Here is a 23,825-nt window from a genome sequence, read left to right on the forward strand (position 1 = left end):
ACGCGGACGCACCATAGAGAAGCAGGGGCGCGCCCCGCCCCCGTTTGCCGGACGCTACCGGTTCCCCGCCCACCACGTGGGGGGGAAGGCCCCGCCCACCGCCGTCGCCAAGGCGACGCCCGGCGCCATTTTGGCGTGAGGAGGCGGCCGCCATTTTGGGAAGGGCGGGGAGAAGGGGCGGCCGGTCCCCATTAACCGTCCCGCCCCGTTTCCCCCCCCCCCCCTCCCCGATCCCCTCCCGGGGACCCGGCGGGGAGACGGAGGTGGAGCGGGACGGACAGGTACCGCGGGTCGGGTCCTTCAGCGGTCTCCGGGCTCCCGAGCCCGGCCTCGGTTTTACCCGCCCCGCTCCCCTCCTCGTTCTCCTCAGGGCCCACCCGGGGCGGCCGCCGCCGCCGCCATGGCCGCCGTCTGGCAGCAGGTACTCGCCGTGGATGCCAGGTGAGGCGGGGGGAGCGCTGTCGCCTTGTCCCTTTGAGGGGGGGGGGGGGATGTTTTGACTCCTGGTCGCTTTTTTGGGGGGGACGCGACCCGGGCACTTGGGTCCTTGTCAGGGAGGAGACACCCTGATGGTCGGGTTCCTTGGGGTGGGGTGGCAGATCGCGATGCCTGGTCCCTTTGCGGGGGGCAGATCGCGATGCCTGGTCCCTTTGCGGGGGCAGACCCCGATAATTGGTCCCTTTGTGGGGGCAGATCGCGATACTTGGTCCGTTTGCGGGGGGCAGATCCCGATACTTGGTCCCTTTGTGGGAGGCAGATCGCGATGCCTGGTCCCTTTGCGGGGGGCGGATCCTGATACTGGGTCCCTCTGTGGGGGCAGATCGCGATGCCTGGTCTCTGTGTGGGGGGCAGATCGCGATGCCCGGTCCCTCTGTGGGGGGCAGATCCCAATGCCTGGTCCCTTTGTGGGGGACATATTGCGATACCTGGTCCCTTTGTGGGGGGACAGATCCCGATACTTGGTCCCTTTGCGAGGGGCAGATCGTGATGTGTGGTCCCTTTGCGGGGGGGCAGATCCCAATGCCTGGTGTCTTTGGGGGGGGGGCAGATCCCGATAATTGGTCCCTTTGCGGGGGGGTGGATCCCAATGCCTGGTCCCTTTGTGCGGGACATATCGCGATGCCTGGTCCCTCTGTGGGGAGCAGATTGCGATGCCTGGTCCCTTTGTGGGGGGACAGATCCCGACACTTGGTCCCTTGCGAGGGGGCAGATCGCAATACCTGGTCCCTCTGTGGGGATCATATCGCGATGCCTGGTCCCTCTGTGGGGGTCAGATCGCGATACCCGCGCCCCCGCACACGCGCGTATCTCCACACACCCCCCCCACGCCACGGTGCCGGCCGCCACAGGCGTGAGGACGCCCCACCGCCATCATCACCATCATCACCATCATCACCACCGTCGCCGCCGTGCCCTCAGGTACGCAGCCTACCGCACGCCCCGCTGGCCCCAGTTCCGGACGCAGTACGTGCGACGGCGCAGCCAGCTGCTGCGGGAGCAAGCGCAGGGAGGGACGCTGGAAGGCGGCACCCGGCGCTGGTACCTGCGGGTGCGCGCCCGCCTGCTGGCCCAGCGCTACGGGGCCCTCTCGGAGCAGAGCAGCTGCCGGGCCCACAGCAGCAGCGCCCTCCGCGCCAGCCGCACCACCCTCGACCGCATGGAGGTAACGGGCGCCGGGGGGAGGCGAGGCGGCGAGACCCTTCCCGGGGCGGGGGGCTGTGGGGTCGTGGCATCCCTCCTGGGGGGACCCGGCGCCCCTTCTGGGGCTCCAGCACCCGTTTTGGGGGTGCTTTGGGGCTGCAGCACCCGTTTGGGGGATGCTCTGGGGCCCCAACACCCGTTTTGGGGCTGCAGCACCCATTCTGGGGCTGCAGCACCTGTTTTGGGGATGCTCTGGGGTCCCAGCACCTGTTTTGGGGGTGCTCTGGGGTCCCAGCACCTGTTTTGGGGGTGCTCTGGGGCCACAGCACCCGTTTTGGGGCTACAGCACCGCTTTTGGGAGTGCTCTGGGGTCCCAGCACCCATTTTAGGGCTGCAGCACCCCTTTTGGTGGTGCTTTGGGGCCCCAGTACCAGTTTTGGGGGTGCTCTGGGGTCCCAGCACCCATTATGGGGCTGCAGCACCTGTTTTGGGGGTGCTCTGGGACCCCAGCACCCGTTCTGGGGCTGCAGCACCCCTTTTGGGGGTGTTTTGGGGCTGCAGCACCCCTTTTGGGGGTGCTCTGGGATCCCAGCACCAGTTTTGGGGCCCCAGCACCCATTTTGGGGGTGCTTTGGGGTCCCAGCACCTGTTTTGGGGGTGTTTTGGGTCCCCAGCACCCCTTTTGGGGGTGCTCTGGAGCCCCAGCACCCATTTTAGGGCTGCAGCACCCCTTTTGGGGGAGCAGCACTTGTTTTGGGCGGCCTGCTGCACCCATTTTGGGGGTGCTCTGGGGACCCAGCACCCATTTTGGGGCTGCAGCACCTGTTTTGGGGGTGCTCTGGGGTCCCAGCACCAGTTTTGGGGCTGCAGCACCCGTTTTGGGGGTGCTCTGGGGCCCCAGCACCCATTTTAGGGCTGCAGCACCTATTTTGGGAGTTCTCTGGGGCCCCAGCACCTGTTTTGGAGCCGCAGCACCTGTTTTGGGGGTGCTCTCAGGCCCCAGCACCCATTTTGGGGCCCCAGCACCCCTTTTGGAGGTGTTTTGGGGCCCCAGCACCTGTTTTGGGGCCCCAGCACCCCTTTTGGGAGTGCTCTGGGGCCGCAGCACCCCTTTTGGGGCTGCCGGACCCGTTTTGGGGGTGCTTTGGGGTCCCAGCACCTGGCCGGGGGGTGGGGGTTTTGGGGTCCCGGCCCCCCTCTGGGATCCCCGCGACCCCAGCGGGGTCCCCACGGCCGTGTCTTTCCGCCAGGACTTCGAGGAGGACCCGCGGGTGGCCCGCGGACACCGTCGCTCCCTCAGCCGCGGCTCCCACCCCGGGGTCCCCCGCGGGACCACCGACGAGCGGTGAGCGCCCCCGGATTCCCCCCCCCCCCCCCCCCGCCGTGGTCAGCGGGCGCTGGCGGCGCGGGAGTCGGGGTGCTGACACCCGCCACACCTCGGTCCGCAGCCCCCCCGGAGTCGTCCCGACGCCGCTGGCGGAAGCGAGCCGCGCCATGGCCGGCGACACGACGCTGAGCGAGAATTACGCCTTCGCCGGCGTTTACCACGTCTTCGACCAGCACACCGACAGCGCCGGTAACCGGCGGGAGGGAGGGAGGGCTGGGGGGGGGGGCCGCGGTCGCGCCGGCACTGACGCCGGCCGCCGGGTTCCAAGTGCCGAAGGTGCAGTTCGCCCACGACGACCGTCACCTGCTGGCCTGCTGCTCGCTGGACGGCACCATCTCCGTTTGCCGGCTGGCGCCGGGACCGCCGGCGGTGCTGCGGGTGCTGCGGGGCCACGGGGGCGGCGTCGCCGATTTCGCCTGGTCCCTCTCCAACGACGTCCTGGTGTCGGCTTCCCTCGACGGCACCTTGAGGCTCTGGGCTCCCGCCGACGGGCGATGCATCCGCCGCGTGCCGGATCCCGACGGCGCCGCTCTGCTCTGCTGCGCCTTCCAGCCCCTCAACAACAACCTCACCGTGGTCAGTCGGGACCCCGATACGCCCCCCCCTCCCCCCCCAAATCCCTGGGTGTCGTCCCCCCCGCGATTTTGGGGTCCCCTCGCCGCATCCGCGCTTTTCCGAGCCGCTCAACGACCGCCTCGCCGCGCGCGCGTCCCCTCCCCGGGTCCCTTCGGCGCGTCCCGATGCCCCCTCAAACACGGCAGCCCACCGGTGACCTCCCCGAGGGGTGTGGGGGGGGGGGGGGGGACACGGGGGGGGGTTGTCCCACCCTCCCCGCTGTGTCCCCAGGTGGGCAGCGCCCGGCACATGGTGCGGGTGGTGAACATCTCGACGGGAAAAGCGGCGCGAGGCGGCGCGGGACGGTTGCCCGGACGGGTGCTGGCGCTTTGTTTCGATTCCCCGGGTCGCGTCCTTTGGGCCGGCGACGACCGCGGTTCCGTCTCCTCGTTTCTCTGCGATCCCGGCACCGGTACGGAAAACTACGGGGGGGGGGGCGGGGTGGGGGACGCGGGTGCCGACTCCCACTTTGCGTGTCGTTACGTGTGTCCCACCCAGGGCGGCTAACGAAGGCCTCGCGGGTGGTGGTGCAGGCGGGCGGCTCCATCACCTCGCTTTCAGCGCGCGCCTGGGCCAGCCGCGAAGCCCCCGACCCTTCTCTGCTGGTCAACGCCTGCCCCGACCGCCTGCTGCTTTTTCGGTACGGGGACGGGGGTACGGTGCGGGTTTTGGGGTGACCCTAGGGCTCACCCCCCCCCGCCCCAATTTTGTCGTTTCCCCCCCCCCCCCCCCGCAGGGTCGTGGAGGAGGAAGGTTCGGGAGCGCCGGGACTGCGGCTGCGGCGCAGCTTCCCCACGCGGCACCGGGAACAACCCCTGCGCAGCTGCTTCTGTCCCCTCATGTCGTTCCGGCAAGGCGCCTGCGTGGGTACGTTTACGGGGGGGACGCGCGCGCGGTTTTGGGGGCGGCGGGGCGAGCAGGGGGGTGATCCCGCCCGCGCCCCCTCCCTCTGTCCCCGCAGTGACGGGCAGCGAGGACGCCTGCGTGCACTTTTTCGACGTGGGGCGCGCGGCGCGGGCCACCGTCAACACGCTGCAAGGCCACGGCGGGGCGGTGCTGGCCGTCGCCTTCAACTGCGACGAGAGCCTGCTGGCCTCCAGCGACGCCGCCGGCACCGTCATCGTTTGGCGGCGGCAGCACGCCTGACTTACCCCCCCCCCTCGCCCCGCACACGTCATCGTCACGTGTGTGCGTCCCCCCCAACCCGTGTTGTCATGTGTTGTTCCCCCCCCCCCGCCCCGGCATGGCACGGACCCCCCGCTGCGTTCCAACAAGCGTGTTTGCACCCGGCGCCCGTGCGGCTCAGAAGAGGTACTTGCGACAGGCGGCGGCCCCGCACTTGCATTCGATGCGCCCCCGGGCCCGGGGGGAGCCCCCCAGGCCCCCCCCCGCCAGTCCAAAGTTGGAGTCCATGCGGGTGCTCTCCGCGTCCACCGGGTCCACTGGGGGAAGCGGGGGAACGGGGGGGTGAGCGGGGAGGGGGGTTGTTGCTGACACCCCCACCTTTCCCCCCACACACACACCCAGCGGTGCCAGGACGGAGCCTCCCGCACGTACCCCAGCAGCCTACGTGGGGCGGGGACGGGGGGACGGGGGGACGGGGGTCCGCGGGGCGGGGGTCCGCGGCGGGGGGGGGGGGGGGCGGGTACCGTGCATGTTGTAGTCGAAGGTGAGCTCCTCGCCGGCGCGGATGGGGCGGGTGGCGAAGAGGGCGATGCGCGGCAGGCGCTCGTCCAGGTTCTCGATGAAGACGTTGTAGACCTGCAGGTTGGGGTCGCACTGCCGTGGGACAGAACCCCCGCGCACACCGTGGGTGGGCGGGGCTTACGGGGGGTGGAGGGGCGTGTCCCTGGGTAAGCCCCACCCACCCACCCCCCGAGTGACAAGCTGGGAGGTGCTGCTCGAGTGGGCGGTACCCTGAGGGGGAAGCCCCGCCCCCCCCCCCCGCCCAGGCGAAGCCCCACGGAAAGTCGGTGTGCCCACAGTGGGCGGTGCTTGCAGCAAGCCCCGCCCCTGCCCAGGCGAAGCCCCACCCCTCGCCCCGCAGTTGAAAAGTTGGTGTGCCCACAGTGGGCGGTGCTGCGGTAAGCCCCTCCCCCCAGGCGAAACCACACCCCCCCGGGCCAGTAAAGCTCCGCCCCCCATAGCTGAAGCAAACGTTCCCACAGCCAGCAGTGCTCCAGCAGACCCCGCCCCCTCCCAGGCAAAGCCCCACCCCTCACCAAAATTTGATGTTCCCACAGTGGGTGGCACTGCCATAAGCCCCTCCCCCGGGCGTGAAGCTCCACCCCCTCGTTGAAGCAAACATTCCCACGGCCAGCAGTGCTCCAGCAGACCCCGCCCCGCCGACGAAGCCCCACCCCTCACCAAAATTTGATGTTCCCACAGTGGGCGGTGCTGCAGCAAGCCCCTCCCCCAGGCGAAACCCCACCCCCTGGGCCAGCGAAGCTCCACCCCCCCCATAGTTGAAGCAAATGTTCCCACAGCCAGCGGTGCTCCAGCAGACCCCGCCCCCCCCGCCAAAACCCCGCCCCCCCGTCGCGGCCCCGCCCACTCACGCTGTGGTTGACAAAGTGGGAGATGTTGCCGTAGTGGGCCGCGTCCACGGTGTAGACGTCCTCCACGTAGTCCAGGTCGAAGAGGTAGGTGGCTCCCTGCCGGTCGTACACCTGCCCCCGGCGCTCCGCCTCCTCCGACGTGATGATCTGGGGCGGGGCCGCCGCGTCACGCCCGCGCCACACCCACCACGCCCCGCCCCACCCCGCCCGCCGGCCTCTCACCTCCCCCACGTACTCCATGACGAAGCTGTTCTTGCGGATACGCTCGAGGGTGCGGACGCCCCAGCCGCGTCCGTTGCCGGTGCGGAAGATGCAGAGGTCGTAGCGGATGCCCTTCTGCACCACGCGGTTGGGGCAGTCGGCGCCGCAGCGGCACCGCGAGTTGCACTCGTAGATGGGCAGCCCCGCCCGGATGCGCACCTGCCCCGCCTCGTTGTAGGCGAACTTGTTGCGGGACGCCCCGGGGCAACAACCGCCCGCCGCCTCCGCCAGGCAGTCGCGGCACTCGCAGCCCACCGCCACCGGCGTCAGGTTGACGCCGGCCCCCACCTTGTACTCGTTGATGTAAACGAAGTCCCGGGGGGGGCCGTGCAAGTCCACCTCGTTCTCCACGGCGATGCGACCCCGGTGGCTGCGGGTGCTGTTGAGGAGCCGCTCCCAGCGCCGCAGGGCCCGGCGTTGCTCCGCTTTCTGCACCAGGTAGGAAGCGGCGCGGGCGGGCAACCCCCGCGGACCGGGGCGGACCGGCCCCCCCGGGGCACGAGCCAGGTCCTGGTGCAGTTGCTTCAGCAGCCCGTGGCAACGCAGGTTCTTGCGGGGCTCCCAGGTGTTGGCGCTCTCGGGGTAACCCCGCCACTTCACCAGGTAGTACTCCTCGTCCTGCCAAGGGGGGTGGGGGGAACGTTTGGGGGGTTTCTTTGGGTTGGGGGGGGGGTTTCCCGGTGCTCTGGTGACCCTGTGGGTCACCAGGGGAAGCCCAGATGTCAAGGAGGGGATGACGACGCTCAGGGTGACAAGGGACCCCGGCGTCTAGCGACGCTGCGGGGCCTCAAAAGGTGAGGGGGGGGGGGGTCCTGGTGCTCTGGTGACCTTGTGGGGCACCGGGGGAAGCCCAGATGTCAAGGAGGGGGGGGATGACACTCAGGGTGACAAGGGACCCTGGTGTCCAGTGACCCTGTGGGGCCTCAAAAGGTGAGGGGGGGGTCTCCCGGTGCTCTGGTGACCTTGTGGGGCACCGGGGGAAACCCAGATGTCAAGGAGGGGGGGGACGACGCTCGGGGTGACGAGGGACCCTGGTGTCCAGTGACCCTGTGGGGCCTCAAAAGGTGAGGGGGGGGGGGCTCCTGGTGCTCTGGTGACCTTGTGGAGCACCGGGGGAAAGCCAGATGTCAAGGAGGGGGGATGACGACGCTCAGGGTGACAAGGGACCCCGGTGTCTAGTGACGCTGCGGGGCCTCAAAAGGTGTGTGTGGGGGGTCCTGGTACTCTGGTGACCTTGTGGAGCACCGGGGGAAACCCAGATGTCAAGGAGGGGGAACATGACGCTTGGGGTGACGAGGGACCCCGGTGTCCAGTGACCCTGTGGGGCCTCACAAGGTGACGGGGGGGGTCCCGGGGATATTAAAGGGGATCCGTGAGGGTCCCCCCCCAAAAGCACTCACCCTCACACGCTTGTAGTCGCAGAGGTACTCCACCTCGAAGTCCCCCAGGTTCCGTCGGGTGACGCCGAGCGCCGGGCAGCGCACCCGCTCCAGGCGGCACAGGTCCTGCAGCCGCGACCACGACGATTTACAACAGACGGAGCAGCCTGGACGGGACCGGGACCGGGACGGGGGGGGGGGGGGTGTCATTACCGGCGGGGGGGGGGGGACACCAGGGAACCAGACACCCCCCCACCCCCTTCCCAGCACCCTGCCGCCATCCCCAGCGCCCAAAGCCCCAGCACGAACCGAATTCGGACCGAACCGGAGCGGATCCCCCCTCACGACGCCGCCGCCGCCAACGGTCGCCCGCGCGCCCCCTCAGAGGGGAAAAAAGGCGGGAAGCGGCGCGCGGCCGTTAGCCCGGCGCCCCCGCCCGCCCGGCCCGCGCGCGCACCTTTTAAATTTTCCGCCATTTTCTATCGCTGCCTTTTTTTTTTTTTTTTTTTTTTTTCCCTTCTTCCTTTTCCTTTTCCTTTTCACCCCACCTCCTCCTCCTCCTCTTTTTTTTTTTTTTTTTTTTTTTCCCCCCTCTCTCTCTCTCTCTCCCCCCTCACTTCCGCCCGGCGAGCAGCGCGCGGCGCAAGGGGGAGGGCGTGCCCTCCTCCCATGTCCCCGCCCCGCCCTGTTCCCATTGGCGGTAGCGCCCCCTCATTTACATACTCCCTCCCGGCAGCCCCCGCGCGTCGGCCGTTTAACCCACCTTCCCCCAAAAAAACCCGATTTTCACCCATTTCCTTCACCGCTCCCGCCTCGCTCGGGTAGCGGAGCCCGCTCCTTCCCCCCCTCATCTTCACCCCGGGGGGGGAACCGATGCCGCCGGCCTCACCCTCCCCGCCTTCCTCCCCTCCACAGCCGCGCCGCAGCTTCCCGCCTCATTAATAGCTCATTAATAAAACGGTAATTAATCAGCGCGGACGGTTCCCGTGTCAAAATAGGCTTTATTCGGCGTCTTGCTGGGGGCAGGAGGGGGGGGGTGTAAATTTGGGGGGCGAATTTGGGGGGGGGGGAGGAGGCCTATGGGCCCCCCCCTCATTGCAGCTGGGTGGGAGGGGGACAACATGGCGCCGGGGGGGGCACAAGCTTGGGTTTGGGGGGGGGGGCACAAGCTTGGGGGTTTTTGGGGGGGGGCTCAGTCGTCCCACTCGTCGTCTTCGTCCTCCTCTTCGCCATCGTCCCCCTCGTCTGAGGGAAAGGAATGGGGGGGGGGTTAGGGTGGGGGTCGGGGGGTGTTTGGGGGGGGGGGGGGACACGGACACGCGGGGGGGGGGGGTCGTGGGGGGCTCACCCGAGGAGTGGATGACGCGGCTGCGCTTCTGCATGACGTCCATGAGGGCCCCCACCAGCCCCCCGGCGTTGGGGTTGGGGCTGCTGCAGCTTTCGGGGGCTTCGGGGGTCTGGGGGGGGGGGGGGGGGCAAAAGGGGGGGGGGGTCAGGTCAGGGTTGCCCCATGGGGGGGGACAGTGGCCCGATGCTGCTGGTACTGTGGTGATGGCCCCCCCCAGGGGATCAGGGGGACCCCCCCCAACCCCAGGATGGGACCCCCCCCCCTCAACCAACCCCAAGGGATAATGGGACCCCCCCCCATGTCAACCTCAGAGGATCATGGGACCCCCCAACCACTCCTAGAGGATCATAGGGACCCCCCCCCAAGCCAACCCCAGGATGGGACCCCCCCTCTCAACCAACCCCAGAGGATCATGGGACCCCCCCAACACCCCTAGAAAATCATGGGGACCCCCCCCAACCAGCCTTAGGGGATCATGGGGACCCCCCCCAACCACCCCAAAGGATCATGGGGACCCCCCCAACCCCAGGATGGGACCCCCCAACACCCCCAGAGGATCATGGGGACCCCCCCAAGGGATCATGGGGACCCCCCCACCCCCAGGATGAGACCCCCCCAACACCCCTAGAGGATCATGGGACCCCCCCCAACCCCCCCAGAAGACCATGGGACCCCCCCCACCCCCCCCAGAGGCTCATGGGACCCCCCCAACCCCCCCAAGGGATCATGGGACCCCCCCCAAACCACCCCAGAGGCTCATGGACCCCCCCAAGGGATCATGGGGACCCCCCCAAGACCCCCAGAAGATCATGGGGACCCCCCCACCCCCAGGATGGGACCCCCCCCCAAGCCCCCCAGAAGACCATGGGACCCCCCCAACCCCCCCAAGGGATCATGGGGACCCCCCCACCCCCCCAGGGGATCCTGGACCCCCCCCAGGACGGGCCCCCCCCCACCTTGTTGAGGGTGACCCCCTGTCGGATCTGGTCCAGCAGAGCCCCCCGGCCCGAGGGGGGCGGGGCGGCGGCGGGGGCGGGCCACCGGAGGGGGGCGGGGGCGGGGGAGGCGGCGGAGGGGGCGGGGGCCGCGCCCGAGGGGGCGTGTCCGCGGGCCGGGGCGGGCGGCGGAGCGGGAGGGCGGGGCGGCGGAGGCCCCGCCCCGTGGAGGAGGAGGGGGCCCCCCCGGCGGGGGGGGCGGGGGGAGCGGCCCCGAGCGGCTGCGGGGGGGGCCGGGGGGGGGAGGAGGGGGGGGACCCCCCGGCCCGGCGGGGGGAGGGGGACCTGGGGGGAGAAACGGTCGTTAATTAGTGCCTTAATGAGCGGGGGGGGGGCTGCAGGGGTTCTGTAATGGGGGGGGGTCTATGGACATTACCATGGGGGGGCATATAGATTCTATAATGGGGGGGCTGTATGGATCCTGTAATGGGGGGGAAGTTCTTTGGACCTTACCATGGGGGGACATATAGATTCTATAATGCATGGGGTCATATGGATTCTGTAATGGGGGGGGGTTCTATGGACCTTATGGGGGGGGCATATAGATCCTATAATGGGGGGGGCTGTATGGATCCTGTAATGGGGGGAGGTTCTATGGACATTATCATGGGGGGGCTTATAGATTCTATAATGGGGGGGGGCTGTATGGACACTGTAATGGGGGGGGGTTCTATGGACCTTACCATGGGGGGGGGGCATATAGATTCTATAATGCGTGGGGGCTGTATGGATCCTCTAATGGGAGGGTGGTTCTATGCACCTTACCATGGGGGGGGGTGTCATATAGATCCTATAATGCATGGGGGCCATATGGGCACTGTAATGGGGGAGTAGGGGGTTCTATGGACCTTACCATGGGGGGGGGGCATATGGATCCTGTAATGTGTGTGGGCCGTATGGATTCTGTAATGGGGGGTGGTTCTATGGACCTTACGGGGGGGCATATGGATCCTATAATGTGTGTGGGCCATATGGATCCTGTAATGGGGGAGAATTTCTATGGACCTTACCATGGAGGGGGCATATGGATCCTATAATGTGTGGGGGCCATATGGGCACTGTAATGGGGGGGCCCTATGGATCCTATAACGAGCTTTTTGGGGCAGCGCAGGACACCTGAAATCTTTGAGGGGGGGGCGTGGGAAATATGGATCCTATAACACCCAGGCGGGGGCCACACGGAGGAGATCCATACGGCCCCTGGGCGGGGGTGTCAGCGGTACCTATAGATGCGGGGGGGGGGGATTTTGGGGAAGGGGGGGGCACAGACTCACCCTGGCGTCGCATCTCCTCCCGCACGGCCTGCAGCCCCCCCGGCCCTGGATGAAAGTCGTGGATGAGACGGGACGTTTCGGCATCGGCCAACTGCGCCTCGCTGATCCCGGCGCGGGAGAACAGCGCCCGCAGGCGGGGTCCAGCGCCGCCACCTGCGACACCCCCCCAAAAAAAATGTCACCCACACAAATCACGTCACCCCAAATCGTCACCCCAAATCGTCACCCCAAATAATGTCACCTCAAATTGTCACCCCAAATCGTCACCCCAAATCGTCACCCCAAATCACATCACCCCAAATCGTCACCCCAAATCACGTCACCCCAAATAACGTCACCCCAAATCGTCACCCCAAATAACGTCACCCCAAATCGTCACCCCAAATCGTCACCCCAAATCACGTCACCCCAAATCATCACCCCATATAACGTCACCCCAAATTGTCACCCCAAATCGTCACCCCAAATAATGTCACCCCAAATCGTCACCCCAAATAACGTCACCCCAAATCACATCACCCCAAATAACGTCACCCCAAATCGTCACCCCAAATCGTCACCCCAAATCGTCACCCCAAATCACGTCACCCCAAATCACGTCACCCCAAATTGTCACCCCAAATAACGTCACCCCAAATCGTCACCCCAAATCGTCACCCCAAATCGTCACCCCAAATCACGTCACCCCAAATCGTCACCCCAAATAACGTCACCCCAAATCACGTCACCCCAAATCACGTCACCCCAAATCTCGTCACCCCAAATTGTCACCCCAAATAACGTCACCCCAAATTGTCACCCCAAATCACGTCACCCCAAATAACGTCACCCCAAATCGTCACCCCAAATCACGTCACCCCAAATCACGTCACCCCAAATTGTCACCCCAAATCGTCACCCCACGCCGGAGCGCGGCGGGGGGGGGGGGGGAGACACACATGCGGGAACCACCTACGTCGAAACCGTTATTGGGGTCCCAGCCGATGTGACCGACGTGCCTGGATTTTTTTTTTTGGGGGGGGGAGAAGATATTGAGGAGCTGCCCCCTATGGGGACCCCCCCATATGTGCCCCCCCATATGTCCCCCCCCCGGTGGTCCCGGACCCACTTGAAGCCAGAGGGAGCCCCGATGTCGGCCTTGGAGATTTTCTTGCGCCCCCCCTTCTTCTGCTCGCCGGCTTGGGGGGGGGTCGTCCCCGCCGAGGGGGGTCCCGCCGTGGGGGGGGGCAACCCCCGGTAACGGGACGCCGTGATGTCGGGGTTGGCGATGGGGACGGCCGGGACCGGGGGGGCTGCGGGGGGCAAAAACCCAGATGAGGAACTCGCGGTGGGGTGACGACACCCCGATACGGGAACGGGGACCCCCCCGCTATGGGGCAGGCACTGGGACCCCCCCCCCCACTATGGGGCAGACAGTAGGGACCCCCCCCGCTATGGGGCAGGCAATGGGGACCCCCCCCCGCTATAGGGCAGGCACTGGGGACCCCCCCCCCGCTATGGGGCAGGGACTGGGGACCCCCCTCGCTATGGGGGGGGCACTGGGGACCCCCCCCACTATGGGGGGGGCACTCACCGCTGCCATCGCCGGTGGCCGACGGGGTCCGGGTCAAGCTCCCGCAGCGCTCTGGGGGGGGGACACACACATAAGGGGTGTCCCTTTATGTGTGTCCCCCCCCCAAATTCTGTGTGTCCCCCCCCCCCAAATCACGAAGCCCCCCCGGATGGGGGGGGGGGTGTCACTTACCATCCCCGGGGGGGGGCGGAGGCGGGAGCTGCCGCTTTTCTGGGGGGGGAGAAGGGGAGAAGGGGTGGGTGGGGGGTCTGGGGGGGCACTGTTGGGTTTTTTTTGGGGGGGGGGGGGTCTGTGTTCTCACCCGCCCGCTGCTGCCGCCGGCGCAGCCGCTCCTGGACGAGCCCCTCGAAGGCGGCCGCCTCTCCCTCGTCCGCGAAGTTCAGCCCCGCCCGGCCCTCCTGGGGCGGCCGATCAGGGGGCGTGGCCCACGGGGCACGCCCACAAGCGGCAAGCCCCTCCCACCTGCCCTCGGCCCCACCCTCGCACCTGCCCTCAGCCCCACTCCTTGGCCCCTCCCACCTGCCCTCAGCCCCACCCCTTGGCCCCTCCCACATGTCCTAAGCCCCACCCCTCAGCCCCTCCCTACCACCTGCCCTCAGCCCCACCCTTCAGCCCCACCCTCCCACCTGCCCTCGGCCCCACCCCTTGACCACTCTCACATGCCCTCAGCCCCACCCCTTGGCCCCTCCCATGTGCCCTCAGCTCCACCCCTCAGCCCCACCCCTTGGCCCCTCCCATGTGCCCTCAGCTCCACCCCTCAGCCCCACCCCTTGGCCCCTCCCATGTGCCCTCAGCTCCACCCCTCAGCCCCACCCCTTGGTCCCTCCCATGTGCCCTCAGCCCCACCCCTTGGCCCCTCCCTCCCACCTGCCCTCGGCCCCACCCTCCCACCTGCTCTCAGCCCCACCCCTCGGCCCCACCCTCCCACCTGCTCTCAGCCCCACCCCTCGGCCCCACCCTCCCACCTGCTCTCAGCCCCACCCCTCGGCCCCACCCTCCCACCTGCTCTCAGCCCCACCCCTCGGCCCCTCCCTCCCACCTGCCCTCGGCCCCACCCCTCAGCCCCTCCCTCCCACCTGCCCGCAAGCCCACCCCTTGACCCTTCCCATGTTCCCTCAGCCCCACCCTTGGCCCCACCCTTTGGCCCCTCCCTCCCGCCTGCCCTCAGCCCCACCCCTCAGCCCCTCCTACCTGCCCTCAGCCCCACTGCAACCCCCTTAGCCCCTCCCACGGCCCCTTAGCTCCGCCCCAGGCCGCTCAGCCCCGCCCCCGTGTCCCCGCCCACTCACGTGGGAGGCGAAGGTGTGGAAGAAGGGGGTGGGCGCCGTGTACCCCATCTCCCCGTGCAGCTCCTGCTCCCACCACAGGCTCCCGGCCTGCGGCACAGCGCGGGACCCCCGGGGACCCTCAGGGACACGCCCAGGACCCTGGGACCCCTCCCACAGGACCCCCAAGACCCTCAGGGACACCCCCCAAACCTGGGAGCCCCCCAACCCCAGGAGACCCTCAGGGACCCCCCCCGACCCTGGGACCCCCCCCCAGGACCCCAAGAGACCCTCAGGGACCCCCCCCAGGACCCCCAAGAGACCCTCAGGGCCCCCCCCCCAAGACCCCAGGATACCCCTGACCCCACGAGCCCCCCCACCCAGGACCCCAAGAGACCCTCAGGGACCCCCCCAGGACCCCCAGAGACCCTCAGGGACACCCTGAGACCCCCCAGGACCCCCCAGAGACCCTCAGGGACACCCCCGACCCCCAGGCCCCCCCCCCCCAGGACCCCAAGAGACCCTCAGGGCCCCCCCCAGGACCCCCAGAGACCCTCAGGGACACCTGAGACCCCCCCCCAGGACCCCCAGGGACACCTGAGACCCCCCCCAGGACCCCCAGAGACCCTCAGGGACACCCTGAGACCCCCCCCAGGACCCCCCCAAGACCCCCAGGGCCCCCCCCCCCAAGACCCCAGGAGCCCCCCCAGCCCCCCCAAACTCACGGGCAGGCAGTAGAGGCGGATGAAGTAGGAGCGGCGGGGGCTGTCCCGCACCAGACAGGCCACCCCGCACCCCCGCTTGGCCCAGGCCCCCCCCGGCCCCCCCAGCTCCGCCACCACCAGCTGCGCCACCGCCGTCGCCAGCGTCTGCGGGGACACCGACAGCTCGGGGACCCCCCCCCAAAAAAAAAAAACCCTATGGCCCCCCCCAAAAACCCCCCAGGAGCACCCAGTGCCACACGTTTCTCTCCTGAGACCCCAAGTGCCCCCCCCCCCCCCCAAATCCAGCTCAGGGCCCCCCAGGACCAAAATGGGACCCCCAGCTCCCACCAGTACCCAATGATCCCCCCCCAGACCCCCCCAGACCCTCCCATGGGACCCCAAGACCCCCCCAATCCCCTTAGGACCCCCCCAGGACCCAATGGGACCTCCAGCTCCCCCCCCAGCTCCCACCAGTACCCAATGACCCCCCCAGACCCCCCTAATCCCCCCCCAGACCCTCCCATGGGACCCCAAGACCCCCAAATCCCCCTCAGGGCCCCCCAGGACCTCCATGGGACCCCCAGCTCCCCCCCCAGCTCCCCCCAGTACCCAATTACCCCCCCCAGACCCCCCCAATCCCCCCCGAGCCTCCCATGGGACCCCAAGCCCCCCCCCAAATCCCCCTTAGGACCCCCCCAGCTCCCCTCCTCACCCCCTTTCAGCCCATTAGCCCCACCGAGGCCACCAAGTGCCCCCCCAAAATCCCCCCCCCAGGACCTCCATGGGACCCCCAGCTCCCCCCCTAGGTCCCACCAATACCCAGTGACCCCCCCAGACCCCCCCAATCCCCCCCAGACCCTCCCATGGGACTCCAAGCCCCCCCAAATCCCCCTTAGGCCCCCCAGGACCTCCATGGGACCCCCAGCTCCCCCCCCAGCTCCCCCCCCAGCTCCCCCCAGTACCCAATTACCCCCCCCAGACCCCCCAATCGCCCCCAGACCCTCTCATGGGACCCCCAAGCCCCCCCAAATCCCCCTTAGGCCCCCCCAGGACCTCCATGGGACCACCAGCTCCCCCCCCAGGTCCCTCCAGTACCAAATGACCCCCCCACACACACCCCCAATGACCCCCCCAGACCCTCCCATGGGACCCCAAGCCCCCCCAAATCCACCTTAGGCCCCCCCAGGACCTCCATGGGACCCCCAGCTCCCACCTCCAGCTCCCCCCAGTACCCAATGACCCCCCCAGATCCCCCTAGTCCCCCCCCCAAGACCTCCATGGGACCCCCAGCTCCCCCCCCAGGTCTCACCAGTACCCAATGACCCCCCCCCAGACCCCCCCAAACCCTCCCATGGGACCCCAAGCCCCCCAAAATCCCCCCCAGAACCTCCATGGGACCCCCAGCTCCCCCTCCCAGCTCCCACCAGTACCCAGTGACCCCCCCCAGACCCCCCCCGTCCCCCCCCAGTTCCCCCCCAGGCCCCTCACCACACATTTCCGGCCCAGGAGCTCGAAGAGCCGCAGGTTTTCCTGCTGCTGCAGGAGCCCCGAGGGGACGTTGTCGCCCCCCGGGACCCCCCCCCGACCCCTATGGCTCATCGCCCGGATGCCTGGGACCCTCCGCTGGATACCTGGGACCCCCCCAAAATGTCTGGATCTCCCCCCACCCCCCCGTCCCCGAAAAGCCTGGGTCCCTCAGAGAGGCTTCTTCCGCCCGGAAGCACCCAGGGCCCTGAGGTGGCGGGGACGTCACCTCCGGACTGGGAGGGGGAACTGGGGGAACTGGGAGGGACTGGGAAGGATGGAGAGGACCCGGGAGGGATTGGGAGCAGCCTCTCTGCAAACACAGGCAGCCACGGGGCTGAAACTAGGGATACTGGGAAGAAATGGGGGGAACTGGGAGGGACTGGGAAGGGATGGAGAGGACCTGGGAGGGACTGGGAGCAGCCTCTCTGCAAACACAGGCAGCCACAGGGCTGAAACTAGGGATACTGGGAAGAAATGGGAAGCACTGGGGGGAACTGGGAGGAATTGGAAGGAAACTGGGAGGGACTGGGAGCAGCCTCTCTGCAAACACAGGCAGCCACGGGGCTGAAACTAGGGATACTGGGAAGAAATGGGGGGAACTGGGAGGGACTGGGAAGGATGGAGAGGGCCTGGGAGGGACTGGGAGCAGCCTCTCTGCAAACACAGGCAGCCACGGGGCTGAAACTAGGGATACTGGGAAGAAATGGGAAGCACTGGGGGGAACTGGAAGGGGACTAGGGTGACTGGGAGGGACTGAGGTAACTGGGAGCAGCCTCAGCCAACGCAGGCAGCGACGGGACTAAAACTGGGGATACTGGGACTTGAGGGCACTGGGAAGGTCCCAGTACTGGCCCCTCCCACCCAAGCTGGGGACCCCGGCGCCCGGGCACCTCCACTTCGCACACCGCAACGCAGCCCCCAACCCCTTCCCAGTCCGTACTGGGAACTCCCCAGCTCATACTGGGAGCCCACAACCGCTTCCTAGTTCGGACTGGAAGCTGTAATCCCTTCCCAGTCCGCACTGGGGGCCCCCATCCCTTTCCAGTATCTTTCCAGTATGGACTGCGCACCCCTTATCCTTCCCCAGTCTACACCGGGAGACGCCCAGTTCATACTGGGAGCCCCATTTCCCCCTCCCCAGTCCGCGCTGGCAGCCCCTCTCCCTTTCCAGTATGGACTGCGCGCCCCTTTATCCTTCCCCAGTCTACACGGGGAGACTCCCAGTATGAACTGGGAGCCCCATTTCCCCCTTCCCAGTCCAAACCAAACCCCCGCACCCCTCCCCAGTCCGCGCTGGCACCTCCCAACCCCTTCCCAGTCCGTACTGGGAACTCCCCAGTTCATACTGGGAGCCCACAGCCGCTTCCTAGTTTGGACTGGAAGCTGTAATCCCTTCCCAGTCCGCACTGGGGGCCCCCATCCCTTTCCAGTATCTTTCCAGTATGGACTGTGCACCCCTTATCCCTCCCCAGTCTACACGGGAGACACCCAGTTCATACTGGGAGCCCCATTTCCCCCTCCCCAGTCCAAACCAAACCCCCGCACCCCTCCCCAGTCCGCGCTGGCAGCCCCCAACCCCTTCCCAGTCCATACTGGGACCCCCCCAGACGACAGTGGTGGGCGTCAGGTTTATTCGCGTCTTCGGCACCTCAGGGATCCCCGGACGCCTGCGTCCCCCCCGCAGGAGACGGGGAGGGGGGGGGCAATAAATAAGGAGCGGGGTGAGAAGGCACCCGGGGGGGGGGAGCAAGAACTGGGTTGCAGTGGTCCATACTGGGAGAACCCGTATATGCATTAAGATCCCAGTCAGGGCGCCCTACCGGTCCATACTGGTCCGTACTGGGAGAACGCAAGGCCACACGGGTGAAGAGATCCCAGGCAAGATGCTGTACAGGTCCGTACTGGTCCGTACTGGGAGGACACAAGGCCACACGGGTGAAGAGATCCCGGGCAAGATGCTGTACTGGTGCACGCTGGTCTGTACTGGGAGGACGCAAGGCCACGCCGGTGAAGAGCTCCCAGTTGGGTTGCCGTACTGGTCCGTACTGGTCCGTGCTGGGATGGCTGAAGGCCGTGTCAACGCAGTGATCCCAGTTGGGATGCTGTACTGGTCCGTCCCACTCCGACCCAAGGCGATGCATACGCGGGGCTCCCAGTTGGGCTCCCAGACCCTTCGCTGGTCCATACTGGTCTGGCCCAAGGCAACGTAAATCCAACAGTTCCTAGCTAGGACGTCGTAGTGCTTCATACTGGTCTATACTGGGATGCCCCCAAGGTGCCATAAAACCCCAGTGGGGGGAGACACCGGGCTGTACTGGTCCATACTGGGGTGTCTCCAGACCCCCTGTGGGGATCTATGGGCGTCCGGGGGGTCCATATGTCCCTGGGGAGGGGGGGGGGGGGCTGTGGGGCCCCATCTGGTGCCTATAGGGGTCCGAGGGGTCCCCGAGGGGGATCTCCACGGTCCCTATGTTGACCTATAGGTCCCCCTGGCGACCTATAGGATATTTACGGGGTGCCTAGGGTGCTCTACAGGTCCCCAAAAAGGACCTACGGGTCCCCAGGGGTGTCTCTATGCTGCCCTGTAGGTCCCCACGTTGACCTAGGAGCCCCCCCCAGTAGCCAACTGGTCCCCGAAGAGGACCTATACGTCTCCCACGATATCTACGGGGTCCCCACGGTGACCTATAGGTCCCTTGCAGCATCCTGGGGGTCCCCGCGTTATCCTACGGCCCCCCCCAGTGACCTAGGGGGGGTCCCCAAAGAAGACCCTCGGGGATCCAAAGTCCCCCGGCTCCCCACGCCGACTTAGGGCTTCCCCGTGACGCCCTGGGGGTCCCCAAATAAAGGACGGGTCCCCCCCTGCGGCACCCGTGGGGGTCTCCCACGTCCCCCTGGGTCACCCCTAGCCCCCTTTCCCCGACACCCTTAGCCCGTGGGGGGCCCTCCCGGGGGCGCCCCCCCCCAACCTTCCAGGTACCGAGCGAAAAGCCCCTTGGCGCGGCGCAGGACGCGGGGCAGGTGGTGGCGTCGCACCAGGCGGTCGAAATGCATGGCCACCTCGTTGTAATCGCCGGCCCGCGCCATGACGGCTTCCCGTTGTTCCAGCAGCATGGCCAAGCAGAGGAAGAGGAGGAAGGGGTTCCCCTGCCCCAATTCCTCCGGCGGCGGGAGCGGCGCCCCGTCGTCCTCCAGACCCACCTCTTCCTCCGAGGACGAGGAGGAGGAGGAGGAGGAGGAAGAGGAACACGAGTCCTCCCAGGCCCAACCGCCCCCCCAAGGGTCCTCGGGGGCGTCAGCAGCCTCTCTGCCCGCGCTGGGGTCATCACGTACCTCTCCGGGGTCTTCACCAACCTCTCTCGGGGAGCCGGGGGCATTGCCAACCTCTTTGGGAGCGTCGGCAACTTCTTTGGGGACCTCGGGGTCTTTCCTGGTCTCCTTGGGGTCTTTCCCGGTCTCTTTGGGGTCCTTCCCGGTCTCTTTGGGGTCCTTCCCGGTCTCTTTGGGGTCCTTCCCGGTCTCTTTGGGGTCTTCGCTGGTCTCTTTCGGCACGTCGCGGTCTTGCCCAACCCTCTTGGAAACGTTGTGGTCGTCACCGACCTTTTCCGGGGCGTTCAGGTTTTCGTTTAACTTCTTAGAGACGTTCCGACTTTCGCGAGTCTTCTTGGAGACGCTGGGCTCAGCACCTTTGCCGGGTTTCCTGGAGGCGTCGGGGTCTCCGCAAACCACCTTGTAGACGTCGGGTTGTTCGCCGATTTCCTTCGGAGCGCTGGCGTTTTCGTTGACCTTCTTGGGAACGTCAGGGTCTCGGTCAACCTCCTTAGAGGCATCGGGGTCTTCTCGGACGTCCTTGGGGCCAGCAGGGTCTCGGCCACCATCGCTGGAGACTTTGGGATCCTCTCGGATACCCCTGGGGACCTTAGCACCACCTTGGGCCTCCACAGAGGCCTTAAGGCCACCCTGGCTATCCCTGGGGACTTTGGCATCCCGGGAGATCTTCGGATCCTCTTGGCCACTCCGGGAGCCGTCCAGACTAGGTTGGACGTCCCCAGAGACCTCAGGCTTCTCGTGGTCGCTCCCAGAGGTCTTGGAGCCACCCTGGACATCGGTGGAACTCTCCAGACCCTCTTGGTCATCCCGAAAACTCTTGGGACCCTCCTGGATGTTCCCGGAGCTCTCAGAACCCTCTTGGATGTCGCTGGAGCTCTTTGGTTTCTCCGGGTCTTTGCCGGGAGCCTCTGGGACGTCCACGGAGGCTTTGGAACCCACTTGGACGTCGCCGCCGGAGCTCCTGGGACTCTCCTGGCCGTCCCCGCGGGCCTCGTGCCCGCCTCGGCCACCAGCCGCCTCCGCGGGGGCCTCGCTCTCCCCCCGCTGCCGGCGTCGCCGGCGCGGGGGCCGGGGCCGAAGCCCACGCCGCTCGCGCAGCCCTCGGCAAGCCCGGCGAGGCCCCAGGGGCGCTCCCAGGAGGGGAATGCCGTCCGGCGGGGGAGGCGGAGCGGGTGGCAGCGAGCTCCAGGTGATTTCCAGCACCCGCAGGGCATCCTCGAAGGCGAATTCCCGCTTCAGCTCCAGCAACAGCCAGCGGTAGCAGAAAAGCAGGTCGTGGGCGCCGCGGGCAGCCAGGAAGGCCCAGAAAGAGGGGTCGGCGCGGCGCAGGAGGCGTCGGAGGTGGGCGAAGGCGCGGGCCAGCCCCCGGCCGCCAGGGCGAAAGCGGGGTCCGAGGCGGCGCATGAGGGCGCAGAAGCAGAGGAAGGCTTGGGCCTCGTCGTCCAGCACGGCCAAGAGCGGGGCGGCCACGTCCGACATGCCTTGGCAGTAGGAGAGGCGCGGGTGACCCAGGGCAAAGGTGGTGAGCAGAGCTTGCAAGGCGGCCAGGTGGGGGTGTCCCTCCTCAGGGCCCCCAAAATAAGGGTGCCCCCGGTCGGTGCGCACCACGTCCTTGCGCACGGCCGCCCCAACCAGCGCCAGCTCAGCCGGGGCCGCCCGGGCGGCCAGGAGGGCTTTCAGCGCCGCGTATTCGCCCGCTTTGCGTCGCAGGTGGGCCAGTCGCTCCTGCCCCGACAATCCCGCCGGGAAGACGTTCAGCAGGTACCGCCAGACCACCTGGAAGGGGGGCGAAATAGGGCAGGGGGGGTCAGAAAATCCAGGCAGACCTCAGGGGGCCGGAGGGGGGAGCCAGGGGAACCCACCTTGCGCAGGCCGGGCTCGACACCGCCGTGGTAGACGTGGAGCCGCAGGTCGTGGGGCCGCAGCAGCCGTCCGCCGGGGCCCAAGTAGGTGCGGAGGTCGGCGTCGCTCAGGGGGGCGCAGGGGGGCGGTGGCGGGGGGGGCGAGGGAGGGGAGCCCTCCGGCCACGCCAGGGCTGCCTGCGCCCGGGCCAGCGTCCGGCCCACCTGCGGGTAAATGGGTCACTGGTGGTGCTGGGAGGGGGGCTGGGTGAGCAGGGAGCTGTGGCAGGGGGAAACTGGAAGCACTGGGAGGGAATGGGAGCACTGGAAGAGGACTAGGGCTTGCTGAGAGGGGACTAGAAGGCAACTAGGACCGTAGAAAGGGTGTTGGAGGGAAATAGGAACACTAAGAGGCACTAGGAGGGAACTGGGATGGCCAGAGGAGCAGGAGGGGTGCTCCATGAGGTGTCAGCAGGGTGGGAGAACCCAGGGCCCCCCCCCAGACACCCAGGTCCCACTCACCTGTGCCAGCAGGGCCTGGGTGAAGGGCAGCGCTGCAGCCAGGAGCGAGCGGCGCTCGGGGAGAGGTTCCACCGCTGCCACCTCCCGGGGGCTGATGATGTCCCAGTCCTCCAGCAGCGGGCCTGCAGCACCCAGAGGCCTGGGTCCCTCCACTGGACACCCAGGCACCCAGGTCCTCCTCCTGACACCCACCCCCGACGCCTGCGTCTCTCCCTAACACCCACCCTAGAGGAAGTGAACAGCCAGGTCCCCCCCAACCACCCCGCCGGGGATGCTGGGGTTCCCCTTCTCTAAAACAAAAGACTCCCACCAAGGTCCTACCTTGCTGTCCCAGATGCCTAAGTCCCACCACCCTTCTCCCCCCCGGGGACCCCCCACTCACTTTCAGCGGGAGGCCGGACATCGAGGCGCAGGCGCAGGGTGGGCCGGGCGCAGGCAAAAGCAGCCGCCAGGTCGCCATCGCTCAGCAGCGGCACGAAGGTCTCCTGCCCTTGGGGGTCGCGGGCCGCGAAGCTGACGGAGAAGCTCTTCTTCCTGAGAGGATACGAAGGGGTGCTCAGCAACCGAGGCCTCCCCCCAGGCGATGAGGCGGCCGAGGATGTCGGGGGGAGGCCCGGGCTCACCCCTGAAGGTCGAAGGCACGGGCCAGGATGTGCTGCAGCACGTCCAGCGACGTGATCTGCGGGTCGACGGCGAAGGAGCGGAACTCGGGAGGCAGCAGCCCCTCGCTCTTCTACGGGCAGACATCAGCCAGGTGCGGGGAGAGGAAGGGGGAGACACCCCCAGGGGCCAGGCCGGAGCCCCGGAGCCGCCCCCGGCCCGGTCCCTCACAGCGACCCAAAATGGCGGCCGCGTCCCGTCACCGCGGCAACGCCGCCTCAGCGCGCCCCGCCCCCCGCCCCGTCCCTCATTGGCCACCGCCCCCCCCACGTGACCTTTTCGGCGGCAACCTCCTCCAGTTGGCCGCGCCCCCCCCCCACCCCCCCAACCCGCGGTCTCTAACGCCGTAGCCTCGCCCCCCCCCGCGCGGCGGCATTTAGTCCCGCCCACCACGCGGCGGCCCCGCCCCTCAAGCCACCGCGCACCGCCTCCGGCCGTACCTCCCCGCCCCCTCCCGCCTTAGCCCCGCCCCCTCCCGCCTTAACCCCGCCCCCCCTCACCTTGACGCGCACGCGCACCACTTCGCACTCCTCCTCCAGCGCGGCCCCGCCCCCCTGGCAGGCCCCGCCCCCCGCCGCCGCCATGGCGGGGGCGGGGCGGGGACGACTCCGCGCAGGCGCAGAACGAGCGGCGGGGGGGGGGGGTTGCCGCCACCGCCCCCCTACCGGGAAAGCGGGGGGGGGAGGGGAAGGTGTTACGTCACCGTGCTGGCGTCACGCCGCGCCTCTCTTCCCCCCCCCCGGTGGAAAGCGAGGGCCGCGGGGGGGGAAAGATCCGGAGCGGCGCCGCGAATCGTCCCCGTCTTGCGGCCGCGGCGACGGGGCAACAACATCCGGGTCGGCGCCCGGAAGTGACGTCAGCGGGGAACGCGGTCGCACCCAAGGCGGGCGTGGGGGGAGGGTTGGGGCAGCGCGCGGCGCCGGCGTGATGTCACCGCGCAACCCC

At 68.1% G+C, this 23,825-nt stretch overlaps 4 protein-coding genes across 8 annotated transcripts; 1 reads left to right on the forward strand and 3 right to left on the reverse strand.

Moving 5' to 3' along the window:
* Window positions 1–127: 127 nt before the first annotated feature.
* Window positions 128–4,933, forward strand: WDR13 (WD repeat domain 13). The gene is made up of 10 exons (XM_075018599.1): window positions 128–281; window positions 371–441; window positions 1,420–1,663; window positions 2,892–2,986; window positions 3,090–3,217; window positions 3,297–3,604; window positions 3,875–4,055; window positions 4,142–4,283; window positions 4,380–4,510; window positions 4,605–4,933. Exons 2-10 carry the CDS (start codon window positions 401–403, stop codon window positions 4,787–4,789), a joined length of 1,455 nt encoding a protein of 484 aa, XP_074874700.1. The 5' UTR covers window positions 128–281; window positions 371–400; the 3' UTR covers window positions 4,790–4,933.
* Window positions 4,813–8,616, reverse strand: SUV39H1 (SUV39H1 histone lysine methyltransferase). Of its 2 annotated transcripts, none has more exons than XM_075018598.1 (6): window positions 8,299–8,616; window positions 7,863–8,008; window positions 6,424–7,080; window positions 6,202–6,348; window positions 5,293–5,404; window positions 4,813–5,085 (listed from the first exon to the last, which is right to left on the reverse strand). In XM_075018598.1, exons 1-6 carry the CDS (start codon window positions 8,315–8,317, stop codon window positions 4,946–4,948), a joined length of 1,221 nt encoding a protein of 406 aa, XP_074874699.1. In that variant the 5' UTR covers window positions 8,318–8,616; the 3' UTR covers window positions 4,813–4,945. The 2 variants fall into 2 exon arrangements, with proteins under 2 accessions (XP_074874699.1, XP_074874698.1); XM_075018597.1 differs by having other exon boundaries at window positions 5,293–5,422.
* Window positions 8,617–8,912: 296 nt separating this feature from the next.
* On the reverse strand, window positions 8,913–18,030 carry WAS (WASP actin nucleation promoting factor). 3 transcript variants are annotated; one of them, XM_075018592.1, is made up of 14 exons: window positions 17,706–18,030; window positions 17,138–17,589; window positions 16,489–17,063; window positions 15,022–15,165; window positions 14,321–14,407; window positions 13,333–13,429; window positions 13,203–13,241; window positions 13,032–13,082; window positions 12,567–12,750; window positions 12,414–12,456; window positions 11,459–11,611; window positions 10,146–10,469; window positions 9,190–9,298; window positions 8,913–9,086 (listed from the first exon to the last, which is right to left on the reverse strand). In XM_075018592.1, the coding sequence occupies exons 3-14, from the start codon at window positions 16,597–16,599 to the stop codon at window positions 9,034–9,036; spliced, it is 1,395 nt and encodes a 464-aa protein (XP_074874693.1). In that variant the 5' UTR covers window positions 16,600–17,063; window positions 17,138–17,589; window positions 17,706–18,030; the 3' UTR covers window positions 8,913–9,033. The 3 variants fall into 3 exon arrangements, with proteins under 3 accessions (XP_074874693.1, XP_074874692.1, XP_074874694.1); XM_075018591.1 differs by having other exon boundaries at window positions 16,489–17,042; window positions 17,138–18,030; XM_075018593.1 differs by lacking the exon at window positions 10,146–10,469 and having other exon boundaries at window positions 17,138–18,029.
* A 111-nt stretch (window positions 18,031–18,141) lies between these two features.
* On the reverse strand, window positions 18,142–23,715 carry TBC1D25 (TBC1 domain family member 25). 2 transcript variants are annotated; one of them, XM_075018579.1, is made up of 7 exons: window positions 23,381–23,715; window positions 22,844–22,953; window positions 22,603–22,754; window positions 22,221–22,342; window positions 21,720–21,923; window positions 20,080–21,633; window positions 18,142–20,037 (listed from the first exon to the last, which is right to left on the reverse strand). In XM_075018579.1, the coding sequence occupies exons 1-7, from the start codon at window positions 23,462–23,464 to the stop codon at window positions 19,456–19,458; spliced, it is 2,808 nt and encodes a 935-aa protein (XP_074874680.1). In that variant the 5' UTR covers window positions 23,465–23,715; the 3' UTR covers window positions 18,142–19,455. The 2 variants fall into 2 exon arrangements, with proteins under 2 accessions (XP_074874680.1, XP_074874679.1); XM_075018578.1 differs by having other exon boundaries at window positions 18,142–21,633.
* Between the last annotated feature and the right edge of the window lie 110 nt (window positions 23,716–23,825).

The sequence above is a fragment of the Buteo buteo genome, chromosome 30 (assembly GCF_964188355.1).
Source record: "Buteo buteo chromosome 30, bButBut1.hap1.1, whole genome shotgun sequence".
NCBI lineage: Eukaryota > Metazoa > Chordata > Aves > Accipitriformes > Accipitridae > Buteo > Buteo buteo.